Source organism: Neoarius graeffei, chromosome 28 (assembly GCF_027579695.1).
Source record: "Neoarius graeffei isolate fNeoGra1 chromosome 28, fNeoGra1.pri, whole genome shotgun sequence".
Lineage (NCBI taxonomy): Eukaryota > Metazoa > Chordata > Actinopteri > Siluriformes > Ariidae > Neoarius > Neoarius graeffei.
In genome coordinates, this window is record NC_083596.1 from 11,503,756 (window position 1) to 11,518,414 (window position 14,659).

At 42.3% G+C, this 14,659-nt stretch overlaps 1 protein-coding gene across 1 annotated transcript; it reads left to right on the plus strand.

Annotated features, from left to right (window-relative positions):
- Positions 1-421: 421 nt before the first annotated feature.
- On the plus strand, positions 422-12,985 carry zmynd19 (zinc finger, MYND-type containing 19). The gene is made up of 6 exons (XM_060913141.1): positions 422-668; positions 7,222-7,281; positions 7,510-7,616; positions 7,732-7,872; positions 7,995-8,175; positions 10,970-12,985. The coding sequence occupies exons 1-6, from the start codon at positions 618-620 to the stop codon at positions 11,111-11,113; spliced, it is 684 nt and encodes a 227-aa protein (XP_060769124.1). The 5' UTR covers positions 422-617; the 3' UTR covers positions 11,114-12,985.
- The last annotated feature ends 1,674 nt before the right edge of the window (positions 12,986-14,659 follow it).

Sequence of the window (14,659 nt, forward strand, 5' to 3'; positions counted from 1 at the left end):
CTAAAGATTTCTTTGTCCAAAAAGATTTTATGTCGTGTTTATAAATGTATAAAACCTTTGTACTAAGTGCACAGTATACAGGTTAGTAGTAGTAGTAGTAGTAGTGTTTATCAGTTTCGCGCTAAAATGACATCGGATTCTGACGTGACGATATGAGCCGTCCAATGGCGTTGTGTAAAGAAGAGAATGGGCGGGACTTATCGTTTAACTCGGTGTTCTGATTGGCCCTTCTGATTAAATACCAGTTTTGTGTTGTAACGTTGTAGTATCAGAAAGGCGCAACGTCAGTCACTGTCAAATATCTAGCGCTGCTATTGGATGAAAGCGGCCAGCCTTCTGCGCTGATTGGTTAATCCTGGCTTCCGAAAGCTGGCAGGTTTTTCCAGCGCCACTCAGCGGCGTTTCGCATCGCGGTGCTGTGGTGTGGTGTGGTGTGGTTTGGTTTGCTAGCGGCGGGCGGGGAAGAGTTTGGGCAACGGCTGACCCGAATATCCAGGGGGAAAAAAAACCCCAAACAAACTTGGATGAAAGTCGGGGTTAGGGGTTGCCCGAGCTAGCCTCCTACACCTGTACACCGCCGCTTGTTCCGCCTCAGTCGGTGCTGGACAGCTCGTCTAATGTCGGATTTCAAGCTCGGGATTGTTCGCCTGGGCCGTGTGGCCGGGAAGGTGAGCCTCGGGACTGCCATGTGCGACGCTGAGGGGAGGGTCACAAAAAACATTAGGTTGTTTTTAAATCCAAGATGGCTTTTTTTTTTTCTTTTCTTTTCTCCGCCGAGCACGGTGATATTAATCACGCTGTAGCTCGTGTATACGTTTTGTTGTTCCAAGTTAAAATAAACACTACGTTCAGGTTTCCATAGATATCCAGTCAGAGTTGCGCGAGCGTTCCTGTGCTAGCTAATGCTAACGCGGTTAGCATGAGCAAAATAGAATGTTCGGTGTCTAAAATGGACCTGTTTAACTTTTATCCTGTTTAAAGCGGTTTGGAAATATCCAAAATTGTCCGGTTTTGAAGAAACCGGCTTATTTAGACGATTTACGGAGGAACATTTGCAGCGTGACTCCAACCGGCATGTCGGAATAATAACACTGCTGAGGAACAACATTAGCATCCGGCTAGCTACCAGCTCACTAACTCGGATAAACAAAGAAGATAACGGGTCTATGTTCTAAAGCAGTGCGTGTTGTGCTGACAGGACACTATGGAGGAGGTTTAAAAGGGTGAAGCTGGTTCTGTTTGTGTTAACCAGCATCCATCTATGTATGTATGTATGTATGTATCTATCTGTACACCTTCTTTAGGAGCAGAACCAAATCCAGTGTGTTGCCAGGCCGCTTCATGGCGGAACACTAGAGGGCATCCGGTAAACGCTGCTCACAGACCAGGTGTGGGCCTGGGACTCATCTCCTCCTGGGCTCCTGGGAATTAAACACGAGTTTTTTCCTCAGCACTCCTGGTCGTGGAACAGTAGCACGTTCACACTAAGTGTGTGGAGGATAAAGTTTCTAATTCGTATTATTATTATTTTTTTTCCCTCCATCAGTGTAAAAACATCCACATCCTGTAACAAACCAGAAATCAAATATAGTGTGAGCTCAGGTTTTGTTGAGTTTATTTCAGGACTAGAGGTGTTGAAATGTCTACAATATGATTTAACCTTGGCTAAAAATATCACTGTTTGGTCGTACTAATCCGCGTGTTAAAAACGTATAAGATAAGCTGGATAAATGTTTGTTTTATGAAGAAATCTTTGCACGAAAGTTTCTTTGCACATCCTTGGGTGTGCACCAGAAGAATTCTGATACGTGATCGGATTTATCATGGAATCTTAAAAAGTAGCGGCACGGTGGTGTAGTGGTTAGCGCTGTCGCCTCACGGCAAGAAGGTCCGGGTTCGAGCCCCGTGGCCGGCGAGGGCCTTTCTGTGCGGAGTTTGCATGTTCTCCCCGTGGATTTCCTCCGGGTGCTCCGGTTTCCCCCACAGTCCAAAGACATGCAGGTTAGGTTAACTGGTGACTCTAAATTGACCGTAGGTGTGAATGTGAGTGTGAATGGTTGTGTCTATTGCCACTTTTCCACTACCAACATGGCTGAGCCGTGCCGTGCTGAGTTGGGCTGAGTTGAGCTGAGTGGGGCTGTTGGAGTTGCATTTCGACTACAACCGTGCTGAACCGTGCTGGCTGGAAGTGGGTGGACACATTGGGTGGAGTTAGCGAAAGTGGGTGGACGTCACGTGATGTCGTTAGGCGGCGCAAACAGTGACATCAGTGATCTTTTAAGCGGTAGTCTCACGACCTGGATAGTAAACAATAAACATGGAGTTGTTAGTGTTGCTGGTCTTGGTGCTGTGGCTTGTTGTCACCGACAACACCAACAGATACTGGCAAGAGCGTATAGATGAGGCGAGGCGCATAAGGCTTCAGAAATTCTCGTAATTCTTCTTCTTCCGGGTTTACGGTGTTTACAGATTCCAGTGTGCTCGCGGGGCGTGTGAGGACACTCCTCCTCACCAATCAGTGCACAGGGGAGTGTCTCCTCACGCCCCTAGCCCCACTCGGCTCGGTTTGGCTCGCTTCAGCCCCACTCCAAAACCGTGTGAGTTTTGGGTGCTAAGCAGGGCTGAAGCGAGCTGAGTCGTGCTGCTCTGAGGTAGTCGAAACGCGAGCCGTGTCGGGCTGAAGTGAGCTGAAAAAGGGTAGTGGAAAAGGGCCTTATGTGTCAGCCCTGTGATGACCTGGCGACTTGTCCAGGGTGTACCCCGCCTTTCACCCGTAGTCAGCTGGGATAGGCTCCAGCTTGCCTGCGACCCTGTAGAACAGGATAAAGCGGCTAGAGATGATATGAGATGAGAGAACCCCAAAATAAATGCAGTTGTGTCTGAAATATGTCTGAAATCGCTCACTTGTTCACTACTCCCTATATAGGGGATTACTATACAGTGAGCTCATTGGTAAAATTAAAAGACGCTTTCGGACACTAGTCCATCACGCTGGTATTTGCGTCGTTACTGTCGCACAATTAAAACGTGCCCGATCAGTCAGCTGGTCGGTTTTTAAAATAAACACATTCATGTATTTTTGTGATAAATCCATATTATACTGAGCACATGTCCTACATTAATAAATACAAAGTACCTGCATCTTTCAGTTCTTTTAAATCAAAGCTAAATACTTTCTTTCTTTGCCGCTGCCTTTTATTAAATCAAATTTGAGACTTTTAATTTGATTTCTTTCAGCGTGACTGCAATGCATGATGGGATATATTGCTTTGGTTAGTGATTATTGGTTGTACGCTACTTTTCGTGATGCATTGTGGGATACTTTGAGCGCACTATGTAGGGTGTAAATAATCCTCATTCAGGTTTCGGACAGCACTACAGAATGGTGTCCTCACTATGTGGTGCCATATATAGTGAGTAGGGAGCGATTTCGGGGACAGGGATGATTTTGCTAAAACTAGGCTTACTTGGACACAACGATTTGCACTGAACCCGGATATCCACCTGTGACGTTAACGGCGTACTAGAACGCCGTTTACCTTTGTTACACAGAGCCATCAAATAAAGGCTTCTCGTTCCGAAAAAAAATCGCCAGGCGCCACTGCGCTCGCTCGCTCTCTCGCTGTGCGCGCTTGTGTTTTTTCATTGCTTTGGGTGGGTTAAGTTCAGAGAAAGAACTTCACTGTGCTGTAATGAGATATAAAAATAATGAGAGAGAGAGAGAGAGAGGGGCAACTAAATCCGTGAATCTATGAAGTTTAAATCTCCCTCGGCTAGATAACACGCATGCAGTACTGACACAGGTACTAGTAAACAATCCTGTCGCCATAGCAGCGTGATTCTTGCTGTCTAAAAAGGTCACTTTTATGATGGGGCTTTGCTTTTTTACACCCAAACACTTGACACTCGGGGGCATCTTGAGAGTTGTTTACAACAATTTAGAGGCGATGTGTCCACGACGTCCTCTCGCCTCGGGAAGTCAGGTAGCGGCACGATTTGAACCTCTGAGAGAGCGAGCTGTCATCACCCAGGGATGACGTTTTTGTTTTAAAATAAAACCTGTGCACAGTATACAGGTACAAATATGAGCAAGTAAACACTTGAACATGTCTTTGTATAGATATTATGTTCGTATAAAGAGTTTGCTTTTTAGATTTTGTTAATCTTGAATCATTTTTTGGGCCCAGTCTTTGAATATCAGGGGACTGTTGTTTGTAGCTCGTGTAAATCTTTGTTGCCGTCTATCAGATTGTAATATTTACCATGCAGTATTTTTCTTTATCAGGTTATTTTACTATGCTTAAGCAGTGAAAAGTTTAGTACTGAACTTTAAATAAAGCTTGGAGATTGATTGATTGGTTTAAACTGCTGACTGGACTGAGTAGACAAAAGAAGTCGGTGAAAGTCAGTGAGTTTGACATTTAACTCGGAGAAGGAAGCCTGGAAAAAAAACACCTTCAAATCCCATTATTTCCTTTCTTTAAGAAAGGTTTTTTTTTTTTTATTTTTTTATTATTTAGAATGATTTGTGTGTAAAATCTTGTGTTGTCAGTATTGTTTAGTTAGAATGATGTCACAAGCTGAGCTGGATTCAAAGGTGATGAGAATCACTGGATTAAAGCTAGACTGCCTTTAAGATTTTAAGTGTAGGTCACAAAAAGAATTTTCCCCAACACCCAATTATTTTTGTTTAGTGGACCGAAAGCTACTGAATTAAGCCTAGGTCACAACTGGACGTACAATTTTTTTTTTTTTTTGGCCGTGCGATTTTTGACATTTCCCAAATCGCTGCTTTTTTTTTTTTCATGGAGAAAGACGCACGTTGGCCGCAAGTTTGTCTTGCAACCTGAAAAAAAAAACGTAAGCGCCCGTAGAGTTTGTTTGACATGACAAAGAACCTCTGCGGCCAGTCTACGGCTCGAAAATCAGCACGTCACACGCGCGCCCTCCGTGCGTTTCTTACGTTTTTTGCACGTAGACCGGCCATAGGAGCACGTACGACAGGTTGTGACCGAGGCATTAGAATCACAGACTTCCAATTTTATTATTATTTTTAAAAAAATGGAACAATAAATGAATGGGGCCACGTGGCCCTAAATTCTCTGCAATTTTTTTTTCCCTTTCTACACCATGACCCAATTCAAGATACTGAGTCATGCATGACATGGTGGGCTTTTCCCATTCGCGCAAGGCATTGTGGGATACAAATTTGAAACGGGAGAGAAAAATGGAGGACGCGAGTGTGCGAATGAAACGTGAAAGACCGACTACGGTAACGGAAAGGAAGCGAGAAGAAAAGGCGTTATGTTATATACGAAGGAAAGGAAACGCAGGACCAAACTAATAAATATCGGCGCTCAGCGAGCACCTCGGTGTGATCAGCTGTTCGTTTAGCGACAGAATGATGGAACTGTCAGTGCACGCTCAAAGGGAAACCTGTAGACGGCAGTAATGCAACACTGTGGACGCCAGCTGCCGTAAAACCCAAAAGAAGTTAAACCTGCGCATGCACACACGGACGTCTTCTGTCTGCTTGACTGCACGAAGCGAGCGATTTCATGCACATTTGCTTTAATCCCCTCAAATTAAATAACTTCCCAGCCACAGAATGGCCTGATATTTTGTGAGATATTACAAAAATAAACATGTATCACAATGACCACATTTCAGAGGGAACCAAATTTCACTGATTTTTATGAAATCGAAAGGCCGTGTAGCTTTAAGGGACCATGGCTTTTTTTTGGGGGGGGGGATGAGAAGTTGGATGGAAATTCGGTTATACTCTTCATGAGTTGCACGCCTACACTTGATAAGAGAGGTGTTGATAGAAAAGAGCTTGTCTGGTTCCATCTCAACACATCTTTCATTATGTTTGTGTATGAAGTACAAACTGTAAGGTCGTTCAGTCTGCTTTTTACTAGGGATGTCCCGATCAGGTTTTTTTGCCCTCCGATCCGATACCGATCATTTGATTTTGAGTATCTGCCGATACCGAGTCCCGATCCGATACTTCTTATAATCCATAAAAAATAAAGACGAGGAAAGAAACGGATCCAGGATGTTCCTCATTTTTTATTTAATACCTTATTTTAACATCCAACAACTCCGTTAGCAAATAGAGTACTTACGTGAGGCAGTTTGAACAATAAATAACAAATTAAAAAAATAACCTTAAAATACCTGGCAGGAATGTAAACAAATAAAAAAAAATAAAGTGCCACAGTGCCGGTAATTTGCTTTTAAGAACGCATCTCACAGTGGTGTACAGTAATTTCAATTAAGGAAATGAACGTTTTTCTTGATGAAAACAAGCATTTCTACCCTTTCAGGTTTGAGCCTGTTTCTTTTGTCATCCAATGAAAAAAAAAGATCTCATGCTTTGCTTTCCGCTTCGAACTGCTTCCGTGTTCAACTTTGCCGGCAACAGGCAGCCAATAACCAATAGCGTCTCCGCTACAAAGTGATGTCATGCCGCACGCGTTGATGTTGCTGTGTTGAGACAAGAGGTCTGGTCTCACTGTGTGCCAACGCATAGCTATTGATGTGTTAAAAATGAGAATATATTATATATAGATATATATCCGATCCCTGATCGGGAGGCAATGCCCGATTCCGATCGAGTCTGAAACCATGTGATCGGGCCCGATTTCCGATCACGTGATCGGATCGGAACATCCCTACTTTTTACTGCATAGGAGTAACAGTGTAAGGAATGTAGCCAGGGACTTGATTATCATTTTTTTTAAATTGTGCTTTTATTTGTATGTTTTTAATATCCTATTTTAAATCTTTGCTGCAAAATAGCATCGTATTATTTATTGGAACTTTTCGGTAACACCCAAACCTGTGTTGGTCATCTCTATCATATTAGCGGCATCTTGGGTTTATTAAAACTGCCAAGAAATTTGGGTGAATAATGTAAATAATATTAATCTATGAATGGGTTAAGGGTAAGTTATTCCTGTTTTGGATTAAATCCATTAATTTGAAGTAGATTAAATAATTCTGATGATTTAAGTAACGGCTATAAGAGCTGTAATATAGCGGTTAATGATGATTTTGATCTCTGCATCATTAAAAAAAAAAGACCTACTCTGACCTACCTAGGGTTCCTCAGAACTCGTGTTATGAGTGTATTTACTGTTGAATGAAAGCAGTTGTTTTGCAGCAAAGGATGCTGTATTTTGGCTTTTAAAAATATATATTTATTTATTTTTTTAGACAAAATACACCCTTATTGATGAGCAGGATATACCACTGGTGGAGAACTATGCCTTTGAGGTAAGAATGTTGACTTTGATCGTCTTGAAGGCTTTAAGATGCTTTTCTGACATTTTTCCAGCCATGTGAATTGGTGTTTATATTCAACGTGTGGTAACAAGTTGCCAAAACTTGGGGAAAGTGAATAAATTGCATTAGTCCCAACTTGTTTCTGCGACTTCATTTCAGGCAACGATCATTCTTTACAAGGTGATTTTTGTCTCGTGTCCAATTTTCTGGAATTTCCAGGCACGCATGGAGGTCGACGCCGATGGCAACGGAGCAAAAATCTTTGCATACGCCTTCGATATAAGCAAAGGCCGGTGGGCAGGTCGACCTCTGCATGAATTACTCTGGTGAGTGGTGCTTTCTCAAAAAAAAAAAAAAAAAAAACCCAGCATGATGTTCTTTGAGTTAATACGTCTTCATCACGTTTAGTTTTTGTGTTTATTATTAAATGTGTGCGAGCAGGGAAAAGCACAGAGGTGGCATTGCTCCTAGCTTCCAAGTCGTCCATATAAACTCTGTCACGGTGGACAACCGTCTTGACAACTTGCGCCTCGTTCCTGTTGGTTGGACTCCCAAACCGGAGGAGCTGTCTAGCAAACAAAGGTAGACTTTACGCAGCTGCGTGCTGGAGTCTTGATGCGCTGTATAGGCCTTGTTAATGCTGCTGTTGTCTGCTCATGCCTGCACTTTGAGACTTGGTCTAATTAACTGTGATGCTTCTGCAGGGAGCAGTCGCTGTACTGGCTGGCCATCCAGCAGGTTCCAGCTGATCCGGTGGAGGAGCAGTACCTGGAGCTGGGACGCACACGTTACTACAACGCCAATGGAGAGCTGGTGGAGGAGGAGGAGTGTTCCTGCACTTACTATGAGTGTCACTACCCCCCTTGCTCACTCATTGAAAGGAGGGTCAGTACTGCAACGTTTCTCTTGTGTTTTCTACAAGTTTCTAGCATCGTTTGCAAAAAAAAGTTTGGACTTCGAGTCGAGTTAAGAACCATAACACTTAACCGGGGACAAACCGTTCCTTAATTATCTTTCCTGGGTTACTGATGCAAAAGGTGTGTGTTCATGCTACAGTGTAAATTCAAATACTCAATAACATTCAAATGCATTCAAATAGTTAAGTTATTCCATTTGCTGCTGAATGTTTTCATCAGAGAAATGTTTCTTTTTGGTGATTTAAAAAAAATTTTTTTAAATGCATTTGTACAGGTTTTTTTTTTCTCTCTCAATACTGGCAGACAGACGGAAGCCGCGAGAGGCCCTTCATATAATCTTTTTTTTATTCACCTTGTTATCCCGAGATAACGACATAATTAATTCAGGATCTCGAGAAAACAACACAACTAATTCGAGATCTCGAGAAAACAAAACCGTTATTCCGTGATCTCAAGGAAACAAAACAATTATTTCATGATCTCAGCTGGATCACTGTATCTCCGTCGGTAGAGACGAAGCCGGGCCAGTCTAATTTTGAAATTATCCCTTATTAAGACTTAATGCAATCTCTCCCTGTGTCAACCCCTGATCAAAATATTGCCTTATTAGATGATCGATTATTCCAGACATTCTAATGACCAAAGTTGCGTCTATACAGAATGAGAAATAGCCCCAAAGTCAGCATATCACAAGTCTCTTGGCGTATCTGAATGAACCATTTCTCAGCTGTTTACTCGAGATCATGAAATAATTGCTTTGTTTTCTCGAGATCTCGGAATAACGGTTTTGTTTTCTCGAGATCCTGAATTAATTATGTCGTTATCTCGGGATAACAAGGTGAATTAAAAAAAAAAAAAAAAAAGGATTATATGGAGGGCCTCTCTCGGCTTCCGTACAGACCAAAAAAAAAACATCTCCTCAACTCCTATCACTAACAATTTATTCGCCAAAGGCGAGGTGAATAATATTCGAGATGAAGTCAAGATTATTATTTAAATAATACTGGCTGGCATTACAGCGAGTTTGCCTAGTGGTTAGCGTGTCCGCCTCTCGACCGGGAGATCACTAGTTCTACTCACAGTCGGGTCATACCAAAGACAATCATAAAAATGGTACCTGTTACAGTCTGGGAAGACAAGCTGCAATACAGATGCGAGTGGGGAAGTCGTACTCTCGCGGTTACCAGAGGACTAGCGCCCCCCCCCCCCCCGTAACCCTAGCTGTATGGACCCTTTTCACGTGACGTCACGACAAACGCGGCCGCCATTTTGGACGTGTACTACCAGTAGTTTACCACAGCCAACATTGAGGAACGGCAGCAAAGAAAGTGTTTATTTTCAGCAAGACTTCCATCATGCCACTATATTGTTGTGCACCTGGATGTAGTAACCATCAACAAACAAGGCAAGGGTTATCATTTTATCGGATCCCGGTAGATGCTGACCGACGGAGAAGATGGATAGCGGCATACCAACGCTTGTGTAGTGACCACTTTGTTGGAGGTAAGACGAATAAAATTAGCCAGAAAAGGCATTACATTGCTGTTAACATTCCATTCTAGTTTACTGTAATTATGATCTGGCAGCTATTTACACCGGATCCAGTGTAAATAGCTGCCGGAGCCAACGTCCGAGGTTCCGGAGCGCGCTAGCTCCGGCAAGCTCGGACGTTGCCTCCGGCAGCTATTTACACTGGATCCGGTGTAAATAGCTGCCAGATCATAATTACAGTAAACTAGTAAATACAGTTTTCTGCATCTCGCTCCTTTTTCTTTTATGTTTGTCGCCTTCCTCACATTCGAGCCGAAGTCCACTACATGTCCAAAATGGCGGTCGTGTTTACGAAGGTCACGTGACTGAAAAGGGTCTATAGGTGAGAGGCTGAGGGCTATTGAAACGGAGATTGGTGCTACGCCCATACGCCTTAAGGAGTTGGTTAGTACTGGGAAGACCAGATTCTGGCATGAGAGGGACTTTGACTTTTTGACTGGCTGGCATTGAGTGGTATATCAGATATATTCCATGTTTGTTTACAAATTGTCAGTCACTCGCTAGCACGGAAGTTTTACGTCTCCGACGTGTGACGTCATGTCGTCTTGACAACCATGCATGTTCAACGCTCATTCTCTATTGGATAGAGTGACGTAATACACGTAGGATAAGCGATATGCTAACAATATTGCATGCTATCAAACCAAATGTACAAAACCTGCTAGAAGGGAATAGAACACGTTTTTATTCCATCAAAAGTGTCCTGTGTGTATAATAATCATCGATATTCACTGAGCCTGAGGTGGATAATTGTTTTAGTATAAGTACACAGGTGATTAAAAAAAAATTATAATAATTATTCATGTAATTTACATGCCACTTCTGTAATAACAGCATGGTGCAGATTTGTCACTTATCTGTGCCGACTCACATAAAATACTTTTTTGTTTTGAAATCAATAAAATAAATGACTGTTTTTAGTTTTAGACCAAACTACATAGCATCTAGTGCTTTTAGGAACAGGTTTTTTTTTTTTTTTTTTATCGTTTTGTAACCTGCTGCCATTTTGCCGAGTCGCTTAAGATGATGATGATGATGATGATGGAGAAATTCAGACCATTTCTTTCTTGATAATCAGTGTGTGCGGTTTTCTATAATCGCCTCTGTGTTTATACTAAAAGACTTTCGTGGAAAGTTATGTATATTGTTGCTTGGTTTTGTCGTATGCATTTGTGCACTTACGCTTGCTCGATTTTAATTTTTTCCCCCAGCTGCGAGAGTTCAACATCTGTGGTCGCTGTCAGGTGGCACGCTACTGCGGCTCGCAGTGTCAGCAGAGGGATTGGCCAGCCCATAAGAAGCAGTGTCGCGAACGCAAGCGGGTCCTGGCCCTGGAGTCTGAGCCCGAGCGGTGATCCCCCGAACCCCCGTCACTCAAACATGGGGTCAGAGGGGGGACTGTGGGACGGGACTTGCAAAGAAACGCAAACACAACAACGTTTAAAAAAATAAAAAATTAAAAAATCTACTGACTGACTAACCGAATGGGTGACACGTTGGTAGGTAAGGCAGGCCTGTTGGGTGCGGGGAGGGGGGGGCATGAAAAGCCTTTTTTTGCTTCCCAAACTTTGGCATTTCCTTGGCTTGTTATGGGGGGATTTTTCTTTTCGAGGGAGATCAATAAAAGGCTGCTGCTATGGATGTGTGTTTTGTGAAGAAAAACACCACGCCATCATGACTTCCTCTGTATGGACTGTCGAGAGTTCATAAGCTCACTCCTTCCTTCCATTCTCACGCCCGTCGTGAAGTGTTTGCCGCTGGGCTCGAGGAACACGCCTGCTGTAGAAAGAGACGGAATAACGGACCTCTTCACTGTACTTTTCCTCTCCCGGTTGGACTTCCTGTGCACGTAAATGTGCGCACGCCCGTTTACCTGCCGTATCCTTCCCCAGGTGTGCAGGAAAGGACTGTGCAAATTCACACTACCAGTATTGTATGTGTGTATGTATGTGTGTTTGCGCGCGCGCACGTGCCATGCCATTATCGACTGAAGTAATAGAATTTTTCTCTATTCCAGTGACTGGTGGATGGACTGATTAGGGAAGAGTCATTACTGAACCTGGGGGATGATGTCACTTTTTGTTCCTGTGGCAGATTTCTGAAATTGCTCGCAGTGCTGCATTAAAAATCCCAATCGCCTTCCATTAAATAACGTTCACGCTCTGTCACTAGCATTCGGATTTAAGGGATGTCCTGGGCTAAAGGAAAAAAAAAACTTGAAAGTACACAAGTTGTCTAATGTATTGAACATCCACGGTCATCGTTCTGCAAGTTGACGCTTGGGTTAATTGTTTGTCAAACCTTCTTGTCCAGTGTAACATCTGTAACTTCCCTTTTTTGTGTGCGTGTGTGTGTGTTTTGTAGAAACCTGAACCTTAAAAAAAAAAAACACCCGACAAAGGCATACATGCACACATGTTTAAAGTGTGTCTTCCTCTTAAATGTAAGGCAACTTTATCGAACTGTAATGTGCTGCGCACAGACATGCACACATCTTGCATGTATTGCAGGTATACATGCTATTTGTTGACAGTTGTGTACCAATGTGTTTATTTATCCAGATAGGGTTGAACACTGTGCACTGAATATCCTCACTTTCATCTTTGACATGTGGGCGGGGAGATTACAGAACGATTGCGTAAGGGGGCAGGGGGTTTTCGTTTTTTTTTTTTTTTTCCTTTTTTAATTTTATTAAATACAAGAATTACAATACGCTTTAAAATGTGTAAAAATAAATCTACATGAGGGGCGTAATGTTCGCGATATCAACTATTGTCACTGTAAAATAAATAAAGTATGATGTGCGAAAAGTATGTTTACAGGAGAGGAGTGTGTCTAAAAGGTTGGCGTTTTTACTAAATGTATAGAAATCTCGGATTAGAATGAAAGCAACATCTCACAGTCTCTTTCACACACTTTCCTCTGCCCAGTTTTGGAAAAGTTTAAAACAAAGAACAGGCAGTGTATTGACTATGCTTCTGATGTTTTGATCTTGATTTTTTTTTTTTTTTCTGGTTTTGTGGCAAGTGGTAGCTCAGTGATTTAAGGTTCTGTGTTAATGACTAGAAGGTTGTGAGTTAAATCCCCAGAATGCCACAAAGGCAAAACCGAACATAGCACTTGTCCCTATCAGATTGGATTCTCCTTTTATTTATAATTCAACATGCATAAATGTGTATTTTAATCCAGATCAAAGTCAATAAACCTTGCTCCAAAGGAGAACTTTAGTGAATGAGTTTAATCTACTGTTTTTAAATCACGCTAAAGGTTTATCCCCCTTGTTCTCTCCAGTCTTCTGTTTGTGCTTTACATCTCTGAACCTGTACGTTTATATTTGTTATATTGATGAGTGACTGGTGGTGAAAATGATGACCATGCAAATGCACCATGGGTAAGTGCGCATTTGAAGACTTGGGTTTTTCTTGGATTTGGGGCCTGCTTTAATTGGCAACGAAAGCAAAATGCTAATGAAGATTAGGAGAAATGTCTGTCTGGAAACTGAAACAATTCGGAAATTGGTCTTTTGTGCTGAGAATGAAATTCTTCATCTGCATGAGATGAATCATTTTACAAGTGGCAACATCAGACTCTGAGAATGCTGCGCAAGAGAGAAAAATATAGGTAGTCATCAAACTTAAGTGTGTGAAACAGTTTGTACCAAATTATTTGATGTGGGATTTTTCTTATTACACTCTTGGTGTAATTTTTATTTATTTTTTTATCGTGAATATGAAAGTGTGTATCTCCTGACCATCACACCCATGATATGTACAACCCCGATTCCAAAAAAGTTGGGACAAAGTACAAATTGTAAATAAAAACGGAATGCAATGATGTATAAGTTTCAAAATTCCATATTTTATTCAGAATAGAACATAGATGACATATCAAATGTTTAAACTGAGAAAATGTATCATTTAAAGAGAAAAATCAGGTGATTTTAAATTTCATGACAACACCACCTCAAAAAAGTTGGGACAAGGCCATGTTTCCCACTGTGAGACATCCCCTTTTCTCTTTACAACAGTCTGTAAACGTCTGGGGACTGAGGAGACAAGTTGCTCAAGTTTAGGGATAGGAATGTTAACCCATTCTTGTCTAATGTAGGATTCTAGTTGCTCAACTGTCTTAGGTCTTTTTTGTCGTATCTTCCGTTTCATGATGCGCCAAATGTTTTCTATGGGTGAAAGATCTGGACTGCAGGCTGGCCAGTTCAGTACCCGGACCCTTCTTCTACGCAGCCATGATGCTGTAATTGATGCAGTATGTGGTTTGGCATTGTCATGTTGGAAAATGCAAGGTCTTCCCTGAAAGAGACGTCGTCTGGATGGGAGCATATGTTGCTCTAGAACCTGGATATACCTTTCAGCATTGATGGTGTCTTTCCAGATGTGTAAGCTGCCCATGCCACACGCACTAATGCAACCCCATACCATCAGAGATGCAGGCTTCTGAACTGAGCGCTGATAACAACTTGGGTCGTCCTTCTCCTCTTTAGTCCGAATGACACGGCGTCCCTGATTTCCATAAAGAACTTCAAATTTTGATTCGTCTGACCACAGAACAGTTTTCCACTTTGCCACAGTCCATTTTAAATGAGCCTTGGCCCAGAGAAGACGTCTGCGCTTCTGGATCATGTTTAGATACGGCTTCTTCTTTGAACTATAGAGTTTTAGCTGGCAACGGCGGATGGCACGGTGAATTGTGTTCACAGATAATGTTCTCTGGAAATATTCCTGAGCCCATTTTGTGATTTCCAATACAGAAGCATGCCTGTATGTGATGCAGTGCCGTCTAAGGGCCCGAAGATCACGGGCACCCAGTATGGTTTTCCGGCCTTGACCCTTACGCACAGATTCTTCCAGATTCTCTGAATCTTTTGATGATATTATGCACTGTAG

Excerpts from the sequence above, each read along its gene's own strand:
- zmynd19 (XM_060913141.1), top strand. The coding sequence starts at position 618 with ATGTCGGATTTCAAGCTCGGGATTGTTCGCCTGGGCCGTGTGGCCGGG. Across the intron at positions 7,617-7,731 it reads CCTCTGCATGAATTACTCTG|GGAAAAGCACAGAGGTGGCA; the intron begins GTGAGTGGTGCT and ends GTGTGCGAGCAG. Across the intron at positions 7,873-7,994 it reads GAGCTGTCTAGCAAACAAAG|GGAGCAGTCGCTGTACTGGC; the intron begins GTAGACTTTACG and ends ATGCTTCTGCAG.